At 46.8% G+C, this 14,767-nt stretch overlaps 1 protein-coding gene across 4 annotated transcripts in view; it reads right to left on the bottom strand.

Moving 5' to 3' along the window:
- The window catches only part of adam12a (ADAM metallopeptidase domain 12a), a 57,226-nt gene that overhangs the window by 4,095 nt on the left and 38,364 nt on the right, over window positions 1–14,767 (bottom strand). For 3 of the 4 annotated variants that reach the window (XR_005712326.2, XM_040177595.2, XM_040177594.2), the window contains exons 11-21: window positions 12,860–13,008; window positions 7,192–7,369; window positions 5,579–5,668; window positions 5,238–5,433; window positions 5,043–5,151; window positions 4,155–4,353; window positions 3,048–3,125; window positions 1,843–1,951; window positions 1,548–1,683; window positions 1,214–1,325; window positions 71–316 (exon numbers count right to left, since the gene is read on the bottom strand). Coding sequence is in view for 3 of the 4 variants with exons in the window: in XM_040177595.2 (XP_040033529.2) it covers window positions 71–316; window positions 1,214–1,325; window positions 1,548–1,683; window positions 1,843–1,951; window positions 3,048–3,125; window positions 4,155–4,353; window positions 5,043–5,151; window positions 5,238–5,433; window positions 5,579–5,668; window positions 7,192–7,369; window positions 12,860–13,008 (1,602 nt within the window). In the remaining variant the exon portion in view is untranslated. Of the gene's footprint in view, window positions 1–70; window positions 317–982; window positions 1,326–1,547; window positions 1,684–1,842; window positions 1,952–3,047; window positions 3,126–4,154; window positions 4,354–5,042; window positions 5,152–5,237; window positions 5,434–5,578; window positions 5,669–7,191; window positions 7,370–12,859; window positions 13,009–14,767 lie in introns of all 4 variants that reach the window. The other variant, XM_078103384.1, reaches the window with a different exon arrangement.

Below are 14,767 nucleotides of genomic sequence, written 5' to 3'. Positions count from 1 at the left end.
GGCAGAGCAAAGCAATTACAGGGAGCAGCATCATCAAAACAAAGTGAGCGAAACAGGAAACCTCGCTCACCATGACCATCCTGCAGGAGTTATGGCGGGACGCACCGCGGAAGGCCGCCCCCCTCGGTGCGACGTGGGCGTGAGGCGGAGGCAGCGGGGGTCTCGCCAGCCCAGGGCCGGGGGAGAGGGACAAGGTGAGAGACAGGGGGACGGGGTGGCTGAGGTGAACCGGGGGGCACTTTGGCAGTCTGCGCAGGCTGTGGGAGGGGTAAGGGGCCGGTGGGAGCGCCGCCTCTGGACCCCCCCGGTGATGGGGCTGCAGAGAGATGAGAGGGCAGAAGCAGAAGAGTCAAGGCGAGAGTCGACAAAGCTCCCCTTAGCTGTCCGATCGCAGCGGAAGAGGAACGCTGCCTGGCTTCATGCACAGGTGGACCCTGCTAAAGAGCCCCATTAAATAAAGGGTTAGTTTTCCTGGTATTTATACCTGGCCAGATGTGTGCGCAACTCAAAAAGACACAATGCGTACGACACGCGGTTTAACGCAGCTTCCGACAACTGGAAAATGAGCTCAGTTGCACTGTTCTTACATCAAACAGCCTTACATCCTTTCTCGTCTTAATCTTAAATGAAAACCACATGCCCCTAACTGAAAACACGGATCTGGTGGTAATGCGCAGCATATTGCCTCTCTGCCGTGTGGCAACCCCCCGCAGCGCAAATGTCGATTCTGACCTCGCTCCTCTTATTTCAGCAACCCCCCCCCTCCTCGACTCAATCGATCAAAGGTCTCTTCCCATTACCGAGCGCGTGTCAGGACAGTTAAGGAATACTTTGCTGTAGACACACAGGTATTTACCGCTGAAAAGTAATTCTGCACTGGCTTTTCGTATGTCAGCATCCTTCATGGGACAAGCGGGCGGATCAATCAATCTCTCTCTTACAAGAAAATGTGTTGCGATCACGCCGCTCACCACGGACTCACTTGTCTCCCACATGTCCACCTGGAGTGGGACGGTTTAAATTGAATTTGAGCTGCCGCCTTGTGTTGAAAAGCACACGTCGATCCCGACGAGAAATGTTCCCGCTGCGGCCTTCCAGGGAGAATATTCTCCAGCGCGGGTTGGTAGTCAGACACTGAGCAGAGGTCCATCTGCAGGGGATGAACATCCGCGTGTGTTTGTGACAGGCGAGTGACGACGTGCCAGCTACTGACCTTGAAGATGGCGGCGCTGGGGGGCAGAGGCGGGGCCGGACGCGACGGAGACGCGCTCAGCGACTGAGGCGGGTTCGTCGCCGATCGGCTGCTGATTGCGGCGCTCACTGATCTGGAATTTAAAGAGGAAATTAACTGTAATCACACGGTTTATTATCCTGATCATACATCAGTTACAATGGTAATGGATTTCAAATTGTTGAATTAAAAATAACTACACACAGCTGTTATAAAAAGTGTTACCAGTCAGCAGAATCGGTCGCAGATGTTTTTCTATTTAGAAAATGCCATTACATGACAAATAAAGTTAATAAATCATTTTCTGACAAAGCACCTGAGCTTCTCAATTGGGTCCTTTTTACTGGTGAAGAGCAGGTCCACTAGAGCTTTCCTCTTGATGGCGATGATCAGACCAGCTCCCAGCACGGCGAGGAGAGCCACCACGACGCCCGCGGTCAGATTCCCGCTGTCTGTCACATAACAGGTGGTCACGTGAGAAAAAGGTCTCCAGAAACTGCGCAGTCAACATTTCTGCAGACTTGTCCATTTATGTTCACGGTAAATGTTGGGATGTCTGGCCGTACATTTCATACAAACAATCTGTGTTGGAGAGGGGACTGTTGACTCACTTGCTAATCTGATGGGGCCACTGTCCACACTCCCTCCCAAACCGGCCTTGTCACAGAAGGGAGGGGCCCAATGAGCCTCGCAGTGACAGTTCTTGTTGTTGTTGCACACCTGCAGAATATTAAAAAAAGGAGAATAAACTGTGAGATTAAGGCATTCTGTTTATTTGACTATTTGCCTACACTTAATGTCGCAGTATGCAGCGGGGCTTTTCGCTTAAACTGACACTGAACTGCACAGGTAAATGATTAAACAATTAACAAAACCAATGTTGTTTCACCACTTGGCACAGCATTCAACAAACACCCCTGATGCAGATGTGCTGCATGGGGTAAAGCTCACCACCAGCCAGCACTACTAGGCTCCATATGGCAAAGATTAAAAACATGTTGCCTCATTCCACATACTTTTATCTCTCTCCCTTTTCTTCCTGCCCTGCAGGGTGGAGGAATAGTACCGTCTAAGAGGATTCCCCAGCGTGGTAATGTAGAGCAGGTGAGGGCAACATCTTGATCTAATCCGTCTCCTTGAAGAGCAACATCCGTTTATTTGTGGGAGTGAAACAGTCCTTAAGAGTTTTATAGATATTTCTTAATTGGAACAAGACAAATGAATGTGACCGTGTATAATAGCTGCGGAGGTTTCGTTTTAAGAGTCATTAAAAACGTTTTCGTTCCTCCATAGCGTTGTAGAAACTTTACCAGTCACAGACAAAAGCCTCTGGGACCTCCCGGTGGATTTAAGGGCAATATCACACATTGTTCATCTTAAACAGGACCACCCGCAGACATTTGATGGGCTGCATTATTTTTTTAAAAGCCAATATCCATGCCCCAAGTCAAACTGCGTGTCATTGCCGTCAGCAATAGGCCAAGTAAAGCCTGGCCTTCAGATTTCAACACAGATTTGGGGACAAGGACGAAGGGCGAGAGTATGATGAATGGCATTCAAAACCGAGCCTAAATGAAGCCATTACATTTAATTGATTGAGCCTTTCAGCATCCAGAATGATTGATTGCCAGGCATTGTAATGGTTCCCTATCCGCTGTGTACATGGTATTTTATTTAAAACACATTACGGCCAAAATGAGCTTCTGTGTGAGGGAGCGATGGGATATTAAGAAAACAACAGGGATTACGTTGAGTTAGACGGCTGCCACATCAGCTCCTCACGTCTCTAAAATAGCATGAAATGTTCAGAACTCACCCCTCGACTGCTGCACTTGGCTGCGCACGCGTGGACGCCGAAGACACTGACGTTCTGGCACTGACGATTCAGACACATCTGAAGCAGACAAAGACATAAAAAATTGACAACGTGAGCTCAAGGAGCAGATTCAGTCATACTCTAAAACAATTCATCTATTAAGGAGAAGAGATGTGACGCGCGGGGGGTTCTTTTAATTCACTACTGGCAAAGACATGGCATGAAATATGATGAAGTAAACACTGGGATTTTCTTCAATAGTACGCGTTTTATTAAGGCGCCACGCCCAAATGTGCATCCAGGCTCCACGTGAAGAAGAACTTGGCAGCGCTTGACAGATGAGGGCAGAGGCTGGATCCTCTTTCATGGTGGAGGCCAAAAACAAAAGTAATTTTAGACTAAATGGAGCCACTGTATCATTAAGGCGGTGACCAATGTCTAAATTGATGAGCATTTAAAGATTCCCTACAGACTCAATAATGGTAAGTCGATTAAGCGCGTGAGCCTGTGCTGGTCTGAACTGGCGAGATGACACACCCTGAACAACCTCTTAGAAAGTTGGTCGTGGCCGGTCACTCAATCAATTAAAAATCACTTTTAACCTCTCCTGTTTTACAGCAACATATCTGAATTGGGTTTTATAGATGAGTACCATTATTATTAGGGGGTAAACTTATTCAAAAGTTTGACTTTTCTCTGCTCATTTTTCTGAGCCGATGAGTCATTTAACTGCGTACCTACAGGCAGGCTAGTACTGAACTAATAATTGATTTGTAGCACTGAGGACCAAAAATGAAAAAAGCAACAAATATATCCAAATAATTATATAAAAAGGCCAAAATAATTGATTTGATTTGAGACTTTTTGACTGATATATTCAAGCAAATGTATTTTTACTGGGTTTTTCGTTTCTTACTATATACATGTATGATGTTATTTGTAACTTTGCCAATAATATCAAGTAACGGGAAATGAAATGTGTACAGGTACCTTCATATTGCACGTGAGTAGATGTACTCCACTGTTTCCATCAGTGCTAATGAACCTGTTGTACAGTGGATGGATTTGTGTGTTTATTGTGACTGTATTTAAGGCCTCAGCTCTCACCAGTCCATCTCCGCACTTGGTCCCAGTCAGGACCAGGCCGGGGTCGGGCATGTCATCGCCCAAGTACACGTGTGTGCCTCGGCACAGTATCCTTTTTCCTTCCTGCATGGGGATGTTTGTCTCTATGGAAACAGCGTTGGTACCAATTACCGGGCGGTTAGCTCCTCCTTGACACTGGATTTTGCCACATTTAGCATCTCTGTAAACAGGGAGAATAACATTATGATTGAATAACATGTCACTGTTTTCCAAATGTGGACAGATGCAATTATTGAGCATTTCTGTTCATTTCTCCCGCTCTTGTGTTTCATTTAGAAAAAGTGGAGGAGCCGCAGTTTGTTTGGGCTGTTTTAGACCCCAAGCTGAAAAATGTATTTTACATTTCACCAAGTGACTCCGAAACCTTCAATTAGGGCTGCAACTGCTGAGTATTCTCATTGTTTGATTTGTGTGTTATTTTTCTTATCATTAAAAGTCTGTAAAACATGTGAAAAGTTATGAGGACAGCACAGAACTTTAAAAGGCCTGACCTTCCAATTACTTACGTACTATTATAAACCAATTTGCAATTTATAGCTCTATAATCCTGGGAAAAGGCAGCCCGTACCATTTTAGAGGATGGGACCAGTTTTTATTCATCAAATTGGTTTTGTTTTCAGCTTCAGCAGACAATGGACAGTTGACTTAATGTGACTTTGTTTTCCCACTTAAGAACATAGACATAAAACATGTAGATGATGATATATGAATTCTAAATATTTCATTTGGTATAGGACTGTAGAAAATAAGAGCGAGAGAGGGGTATGACATGCAATAAAGGTCGTTATTAAGCATGCTGTATCAACTGATTTCGTATTCACTGGTTTCTATGGTAACGTCAAATCCTACCGTGCTTCACATTTGGCAAAGGAGCCTCTGGAGTCCTTGCCACAGTTGCCATAGGGGTCTCCTGCCGAGTTGACCCTTTGAAAGCAGACGCCCGGAGCCGGCTTCGCTCCTGCAAAAACACAACGCATCGAAAAAGTTGCCGATCGTCCCTGAGCCGTTCGCTGCGAAGCCGGCGAAGGGGAGCCTTTCCCGTACCTTGTCCCCACAGTGTGATGCATTGCTGCTCGTGAGTCTGGCACACGCCGTTGTAACAGTAGCCGTCCACGTTGTGGCAGGCGTGGCCGTCATGCAGGTAGACGTTGGAGGGGCAGTGAGGGCTGCTGCCGGTGCAGAACTCCGGCAGATCACAAGAGTTACTGGATTCGCGGCATGGAGTGCCTGCTGGCTTGAGCTGCACTCAAATGTACACGGCAAGCAGCAGTCATTGGGAAAAAGACAGAGAGGAGAGCTGAGACGAATATATGTTGAGCTTTGTATGAAGACGGCCGTTAAAAAAGTAGACAATATCGTGGCTGGCGTGTCAGAACACGTCATACCTGGCAGTCCTGGCAGCACTGTCCGTGAGCACAAACAGCATCGCCCTTCAGAGTGCAGGTGGAAGCGTTGCAGCAGGGATTCATACATTCCTTTAGATGGAGAATAATGCAGAAAGAGGACAGGCAAAGAAAAGGGATGTTAGTAAAAGCAGAGAATAATTTACCAGGCAAAAGATATCACATTTCCCCTCAGAGCAAACGCTCAGTCTTTGTTATCAGAGAGGACGCAGCCTGAGCGCGACCGAATTCAGCAACAACTAAGGGACCTGGCAGAAGAAAGCAAACAGTTTCTGGTTCTTTTAAAAAAAAGAAAACATCTGAGAGGACTTAAAAACTCATTTAGGTCCATGGAAGGTTGGTTATGAAGAAAGAAAAAGACAATATACAAAGAACTCACCGAACTAAAGTCAACATACAAGCAAAATGTTGCCATAACATTGGACACTATCAGTCTGTGAGAGAGAGAGTTATACATTTATTTGTACTGCAACGTGACGTTTCCCACCTCACGGCCTGTGCTGAAATGAGGCAACGCGCAATAAATACGTCAGCTGCATGTCTCACTGCGTATGTAGGATCTGACACAGAGGCAGGCTGAGCTCCCCCCTCTCGCCTCCACGCATCGGGCTGAACACATTCAGCCGAGTGCAGCGGGAGTCAAGAGGAAGTAGGTGGACGACGGAGCTGGCAGACGTCAAAGCTGACACGACGGGCCTCCCAGAACTCTTTTCAGCCATGCGATCCATTAAAGGCGGGCAATTCCCATGATCCCCGGGGCCAAAGGCGGCAGAATCGTGCTGAAAAGAAGTGGGCCGTGATTGTGGGGGGGGGGGGGGGGGGGGGGAGCTGGAAGGGACCCGGGCTCTTTAACGAGGCTCCTCAGTGGTTGGAAAAAGGTGCCGTCTGAGAGCTCTGACAGTTCATTGTTCTCTTTTAGGACAATGCCACTTTCAGCCTGGCATCCACAGCTTACAAAAAGACTCACTGGGCATTACGGTGTGAACATACCGCCAGAGACAACTAGGCATTCTCTCACGTAGGCCATTGCATAATTAAAAACATCGTTCCAAATCATTGCAGATGCCTCCTTCATATCTCATAATTTGGTTTATTGTCAGCGTGCTCCTACTGATTGTCAGCTGCATCGATTAACAGTCGTATCACCCCACAGTCGCAGCAGTTAGCGACGTGTGCCAGCATCGCACATGTGCGCGTCGTGCAGAATCATTTAAATAATTCACCGTCTGAGCTGTCGGCGATCTTCCCTCTCAGCGAGTTGTACCACAATCAGACGAGCCTCCACGTAAACACTTGTTCAGTGCAGAGAATGAAAAGATCAACCGTCATATCTCAGAGCTCATTTACTCATACAGAGTATGTTTGAATTACGAGAGCTCTGCGGCGTTATTTGTTTGTACATCGGGGGAATGTTGGCCCGTGTCGCGCTTCCGTCAGAAAAGCTGCAGAAAACGACACTTAGTGCAGCAGCTTATTTCATCTTTCAAATGCAGGGTGCATAATTAACAATGATTCATGGGTGGCATAAAGAGATCCAGAGAGGGTATAAAACAAGAACGCTGAGGCATTGCAGGAGGTCCGTCTAGCACTCTTACCTCGAGCTCTCCGCAGTCACACTCCTCTCCCTCCTCCACGTAGCCGTTGCCACATTTCTGCCCCCCGTAGAGCACCTTGACCTCGGGCATGTTGAACAGACACATCCCGACGCCTTTTTCGAAACTGGCTGTGAGGTCCTTCTTGCTGCAGCTGCTGAACACCGTGGGGAACGGATAGCTGTCGGGGGGGGGGAGAAGAAATGTTTTGTGAGTGACAAAAAAAAAAAAAAAAAAGAGCGGGAGGAGGAGGACGACGACGAAGATTGAGATTCCACCCTCGAGGGCCCTCCTCAGTCTGATGTAATCAGGGCTAATTGCCACTAATCACAGAATCAATTAACCACGAGAGCTCGGCAAACCTCTCCAAAGCCCCATTAGCATGCGAACGGCACAGGGCCCCAGTGACGGCTCGCTCCACGGAGAGACGGGGATCTGATAAGGAATGCTTTATGAGACCGGGATCACAAAAACTCAAACAAAAAAAAGTGCGTAATACCAATAAATCGGGAAAGAAACGGGGATGGTGTGTTTTTAATATTGCTTTTGGAGCGGACAGAGAGGGTGGTCCTCTCTGTGGGGAAAGCTCACAGCGCCAGAGCTCTATCTGCCAAAAGCCTCATGTGGCTTTATTTCTCTGATAATGTAGTGCCTTGGATAACCGTGTGAGTCTTGTGAGTCACTTAAAGGCCAAAATGTTTCTTTCAACGGGCGCAACACACTCAAAAGCCGGAAGTCAAACCCGGATGTTTCAAAGGCATTTACACATTCAGTGCATTGTGCGTTTTTGGAAAATGACATCGAGGGACGTTTTTTAGTTAGCTTGTGAAAGTGTGTCTGATTTGGAAAGCGAGTGATTGAAACAACAGCAAACATGTCACAGTTGGTCGCACAGACGCAATTTTTCAACAAGCATATTTGTGGAGGAGCTGCGGCGCTGCTATCGCAACGGGAGGTAGCAGGGCTTTGTCGTGAAGGAGCGAAGGATGCAGCTCGTGGACGTGTTTCCCTGACTGACGCATGAGTTTGAATGTGGCGTCAAGCTGTAAGGCAGAGCCTCGGAGGTCAGACCCACTGCACTGACCCTGGAGCTGTGAAAAAGCCACTCAGGCTTTTCACATCAGACAAGGAGGCATTTCTGTGGGTTTTTTTCTCTGACACGTCTAATCAGCCTCTAAACAAGTCACGACACTCGGTGAATGTTTCGACGTGACCTCATTCTCTCCTTGCATTTGATTCCTACCACGTGTGGAGGCAGCTTTCATCAGCTGCACCCCCCCCCCCCCCCCAAACACACAACTCACCGTTCTCTAACGTCAATACCACCCGGAGGTTGTGTTAGGAGAAAGTGGGTTACCTCGCAGCAGATCTCTGCCCTCTCTGGATTAAAGCAAAAGATCAGAGTGGGTTTTGTAAGGACATGAAATGGCAAAAGGAAAAGAGCAATGAGGAACGCTGTAATAACAGCCATCATCGCGCCCTCTTTTCGCCTTCCTCCCCGCTGAGCACCTCGGGGGAATCGGACCGTTGAGGAACGACTTTCAGGGCTGCTGCTCAACGGGGCGGATTGATTTCTCAGCCCCCTCACCCCCCGGCCGAATCCGCTCGCCCAAGTTGTTTGTTCGGCCGCGTTCATTGCGTTTCCATGACTCCTCAGCCCTGTTCTTCAGTTACCAGCCCCAGCAATCCATGACCGACCCCTCACGTCCCCGACATCCGCGAGCGGCTCGGGATGCAGCCGTTCTTTACGAGTGCAGGAATAATTGCTCTGCCTGTAATGGTGTGGGGAAGGCGGGAGCAACGTCTGCGCGAAGGCTGAATTGCAGTGAATGGCATTTAGCAGCTGCGGGCCGCGGGGGCATGTGGACTAGTGACGGCGGGCACATCTGGGGCTCACGGCGGGCTAAAGAGACACTCTAGACAGCCACTCATCCCGTGGGCGTCTGGTCCACGAGCTCAAAAGAAAAGGCCGGCCTTGTTCTCATTCTCCTCTGGCGTCCACAAAGGACGGCTCGTGCTCGACACCTCCAGCCCGGTCTCCATGTTTTGTTTCCGTCCCTTACTGCTGCTTTTGTTTCACATCTGGTCCCGCTCCAGCTCTATTATGGGATCAATTGTTCTTTGTTTGCCTGTGTTCTTTTGTTCGATGTTGGACGGTTTGCTCCTGAGGTCCGGAGGTACTGCAGTTGATGGTTGACAGAGTGCACGAAGCGCTCGCCTTAACCGCGCCGCGGCAACGGGCAGACAAAGCTTAAATGGATCTGTGGGAGGTCGGGTGACAGGGAATTATTCCCAGATCTATTACAGGCCTCAACAATCTGACACACACTGCGGTAATGCTACAGCGCTGACGGCTTTCAAACATGTTCTCATTTCTCTCCTTTGACAAGGGGGTAGATGAACTGTGACAGGAAACCCAAATGTTTGTGGAGAGAATAGGTCGACAGTAAAGACTTACAAAAAGGAAGAAAGGGTATCGGAGATTTACAACCAAAATCTATGATGTATCGGCTCGGTTTCTTCCATCAGTCTCTATTTTGTGCAGCGCCGTGCTGTTTGTCTGAGCTGTCAAATTGAATAGAATCTCATTGGCCAGAGATCCAGAAAAGCTGCAACGCGTATATATCAAACCTCCTGCATTTTCTAATCACTTTCTAGTACAGTTGTGTAGTTAATGAACAGCTTTCAGAATGGGAACCTAAAAAAACATTTTTAAGGGTCCAAGATGATGAAAGAAAAAATTAATTTGAAAGCAGAAATGACAAAAAGAACTTCAAAAGAAATGGCCTATTTCTTGTTATAAGGGCAGCGTGTAGCATCTGCATCTAGCAGTGAGGCTGCAGAATGCAACCGATGAAAGCGGTTAGCGTGTCCTAAGCGTGTTGGAGAAGTACAATAGTGCTTGTTCGATCTGGGCTACTATAAAAAGAAAAAGAAAAAATATTATTCACATTATTTTCCATTTCTGCCAAGAGATCCCCCTAAAAGTCGTACCTTTGAATGTTGCGTGACCAGCACATGAAGGTAGGACTCATAACGTCTATCATTTTGTTGCACAAAAGCAATTAGAACGATTTAACACAAATTGAGCTGAGCAGGTGTCTCTCCTCCCTGCCGATCTGTCCTTGCGGTTCGGAGGCAGGATAAATCCAGCACACCCTTCACAACCAGCTTGTCTTTTCAGCCATAAAACACCGATTAGCCAATGAATCACATCTCCCAAAACTATTCCCGCCATCCCTGAGAAGATTTTTAGTGAAAAATAAAAAATCTGCAAATACTGATTTTGACGCGATCTGCATTCGGCTCTCTTAGTTTTATTACATTTGGTGAGACGGTGGTGTTCTGGCACGAATACAAGTTATTTCAAAGCTGACTGTGACAACTGTAACTATGACAAATATTTCACGCTTGCTTAGGTAATTCAAAACGACAAGTAACTACACTACACGTTTCATATTAATTGCATGGCTTTCTCTGATGTACATGCTAAACTCGGGGCAATGACATCAGGTGGTATGATCTGTTGAGGCCTTCGGTGTCTGGCAGTCTGACCTAGGTTGTCTGTACCGAATAGCATTTTCACATTGATTTCCCTATGGACCCAATTAAACAAGGCATACTAGCAGGTTCCTGTTTTTCACTATGGCACGGGTCACATTTCCTCGGCTTCCCCGTGGACTTTGACTTACATTCTGTGATTCCTGATTATTTTATGACGAGGGAAACATATCCATCTCGCTCCCGGCAGTCATCATGTCACTAAGGGCCTGACCTGTGCGAGAATGAATCCTCACCTAACTGTGTATCGTGTGGTCTTTCTGTCCATTGACATCCAGGTTTGTGTGACTGACTGACAAGTGCCTCTACGTTTAATTTCATAGGAACATAAATATCAGCACTTACATTTGGATCACACAGTAATAAACTAAACCATGCTGCAAGATGTCTGCGCAATCTGAAGAAAGAATTTGCAATTTGTGTCCCTTAATATCTAAAATCTTGTACCCTGGTAATGTGATGCTTTACTTTGTTGCTGAATGAACTAATCTACAGAATAAACAAGTGAAAAGGACCCAGCACAGATCCATGTGGAGTTTCTGTTTAATCTTTAAGATGCAAAATGCATATGTCTGTGCATCGAGTAACCAGCTGCAGCTCAGTTGGGACACTTTTCAATGTCGATACACACAAGTGTCGAAGACAAGGACGAAGACACCAGCAGCTTCTCATTTAAAGCTAATGGGGGGATAGTGGACAACTGACCGTGACCGATGCTTGCAGGAAACAAGCAGTGCTCAGTGCAGATGTGCAGCTGGCAACGAGACAACTTGTAGTTTTACCCCGCTCGCTGCCTACACCTAAACCCCCCCAGTTAATCATGATGAACTGGATCCCATTATCTCCAGCAGCAAGGCAACAAAGAGCTTAATGGGTATCTGACTTCAAATATCAGCCAATAAAGACATTCTAAGCACTCTACGTTATTGAAATGAAAGATCATTAAAAAAAAAAAAAGCAAAACAAAACTATTTGTACTGGATGTTGTTCAGTCAGCCAGTATTTCCAGTTATGAAATGCAAGGGCTGTGGGACCTGGGAGGGGCTTGAGTTGGGCTCATGGGAGACGCAGTGCCGCCTCAGGCGGCGCGTACGCCGCTGACCTAGAATTGACTGAGGAAGCGAGATGAGGCAATACGGAGTTCCTAAACATTCTTATTCAAATGTATTGCTTCCTTAATCCCGGATTAAACAGCAGAGCCGCAATATGGAGCAATAAGGAGGGTTAGAGGGGATTATTTTGAAACCAAGATCAGTTCTTTTGTCAGATGGAATGACAAAAAAATGCAATATTCATGTCTTGTATATATCTTACTCGTGTTGTGTGTTGTTAAAAATTTTGATTCACATTTTGAGGAAGTTGTCACTTCTACGTTGGACTTCAGATCGAGATATTTTAAGGGAGAGGTGAGTTTCCCCAGTTTCCAGAGGTACTAAACTATTTATTAGAACTTGCAGAGAGATTTTTCAACATTAAAGTTGCATGTATGTCAAAGAATGGAAAAAACTCTAACTGGCTATGCATAAGGAAAAAGGGAGGGAGCCAGAAGAAATAGAAAGAAAGAAGCATTACTTGCTCTTTTATGTTGATCTTATTGCCAATTTTAGGATAAAGTCCTTGGCCAGGAACACCCTCAATCAGGGTTAAATATAAATATACTTCCCCCATTCCACTAGACCTTGAGCTGGAACTGATACCCGATGATTCCACCAAAAACATCCCTATCCATCTGCTCGGCTTGCCACAAGATATTGAATATTACATCCACAACTACTATACAACAAATATATCTCTATCTTAACGTGTTCTTAGATGTGTCTGGGTAAATAAAACTGTGCTCATGTGTTCATACCCTGCCAGTGAACCGTTGTCTTTCCTTTGACAAAGAGTCACGTTGCTTCGGGGGCATCAGCACAGCTGTTGAATCTGCCATAAACCCAACAGCCCAACAGCATTATTTGTTTACTGTTGTGTTGACAATTAATTATAAATGGGCAGCAAGTGGAATGCTATTTTAAATATGATCACAATCTGGGTTTTTTGGAACGACACACGACCTATCGTGAAGATCTATTTACATTTAATTGTCAGGATAGAAGCAGCGACTTACCCCGTAGAGGGAGTCATGATGCAGCCTCCCCGATCCACGGTCACCCTGCAGCCACACCCCCTCTCTGGGGTGTCGTGGTTCATCCCAAAGTTGTGTCCGAGTTCGTGGGCCAGAGTGACCGCGGCCCCTATGGGGTTGTCTGAATGGTCCTGCAAAGAAAAACATGCATCAATGATACAGGAGCGGAATTTTCCCAACGCCTCTTACTATTTCATGCATCTGATTTATCGAGTCTAAAGATGGACATAATATCACGAGCATCGTTTCACAATTCAATGTGTTCCGTTCCAATGTAGCTAATTAAAATAATACGTTTCTGATTAAATATTTGGAGGGAAATAACAAATAATTAAACATGTCATGCTCGCCAAATTGTTATTCCCAGCAGGACCCATTGGAAACATTACCCCAAACTAGTGACTATAATTGCATATTGCCAGGATTAAACAAACAATGCTGTTGGATCTGTGCTTATTAGAGCGTTTCCTCTGCTTGACGTTGTGGCAACGAGATTTGAAACTTTGCAAACTCTGAAACAGCCAGATGTGCTGCCTCCTCCACACACACACAAACACCTTGACCCTCCTCAGAGAAAAAACAGCCAAACGGTTTTAAAGACTGAGAAAAACTCTCTGAGGACGGCGTGAGAATCGCACAGCCCCGGCAGAGATAACAGAAATTAAAAACAGACAGTGCCAGAGGACGCGCGGTGGAGATGAAGCTACGGTGACAGAGCGGGTGAGCCGTGTCGGCTGAGGTGCCAGTGTTTCCTGCGAGGTGTGTAAAACATGAACACGGTGAGGCAGGATAAATAATGTAGCGGCGGCGGCTACCGGCTCTTTGTGGGTGCGGAGCCGTGCGTCAGAGCACCGTGCCTCTGGAGCATTATTCGGCGGTGCTGTGCGAGTCCAGTCTCAGACTGATGAAGTGCTCTGCTGGGGGCTTTTTTGAGAGCAACCGCCATCGACCGTCTGCGCTCGCAGCTGCGCGCCCCCCCCCCGATTGAGGCGAAGAAAAACCCTCGTATTCTGTTTCCTGGAACCAAAAGGCCCCTCTCCGCTGATTGAGGAGGGTGAAATGCTCGCTGCGGACCGCCGTCTGCGTTCTGGATCGCCGAATCGTTGAAATGAATGTAGCGTTTGGGTCTGGTAGATTTACCAGATGCTTTGAGGATGGATGGTAAAGATTTTACTGCCTAGAAACATAACAATGAGACCACGGGAGAGGTTCGCTAATGAGCTCCAAGGTACTTGGTAAACGGAGGGAGACAACCGAGAGGACGGGCTCGCCATTTGCCCAGCAGAAGAGTCTGCGGTTGAAGGTTAATCATTCATGTCTCCGACATGATGTAGGTACACATGTAGAGCTCTGTCATAACGGCCGAGTCGCGACTTTACCATCTGGGATGACGAGAGTGAAGAACCATCTGGGGACTATAGCTGTAAACCCGACCACCAGCCGGCCAGGCAACAACACCAACAGCCAGTCAGGGACATCGAGTATGCAATAATAGCATGACTTGCCCTAATGTGACATGACTGGAGGTCATAGTATAGGGTTGCAGCTTGTTACGGGGTGATCATACATGCTGCACCCTTAAATCCCCTTAAATCCTCTCATTTCTTGCACCTCTTTAGGAAGCAATGGTTTCCACTCGCGTATTCCATACACACTCTGATTTGTCAGCACTAAGTGAAGGGTACTAGTCACACAAGCTGGGCCTTCCTGGAAAAAAAACAACTCAATGATATGTGTGCCCTGAAGTTAATGCAACTTAATATCAACTCTGGAGTCCTCAGCTCAACTCGTGCACAAGAAGCTGAGGGGAGAAATATGAGAGTATTATGTCAGACAGGAGGGAGGGGGGAGAGTCAGGCAAAGAACGAGGGGCGGCATGCGGGAAATGAT

This window comes from Gasterosteus aculeatus, chromosome 5 (assembly GCF_964276395.1).
Source record: "Gasterosteus aculeatus chromosome 5, fGasAcu3.hap1.1, whole genome shotgun sequence".
Lineage (NCBI taxonomy): Eukaryota > Metazoa > Chordata > Actinopteri > Perciformes > Gasterosteidae > Gasterosteus > Gasterosteus aculeatus.
The sequence above is the reverse complement of the archived record's forward strand: the minus strand, read 5'-3'. Positions and strand labels throughout refer to the sequence as shown.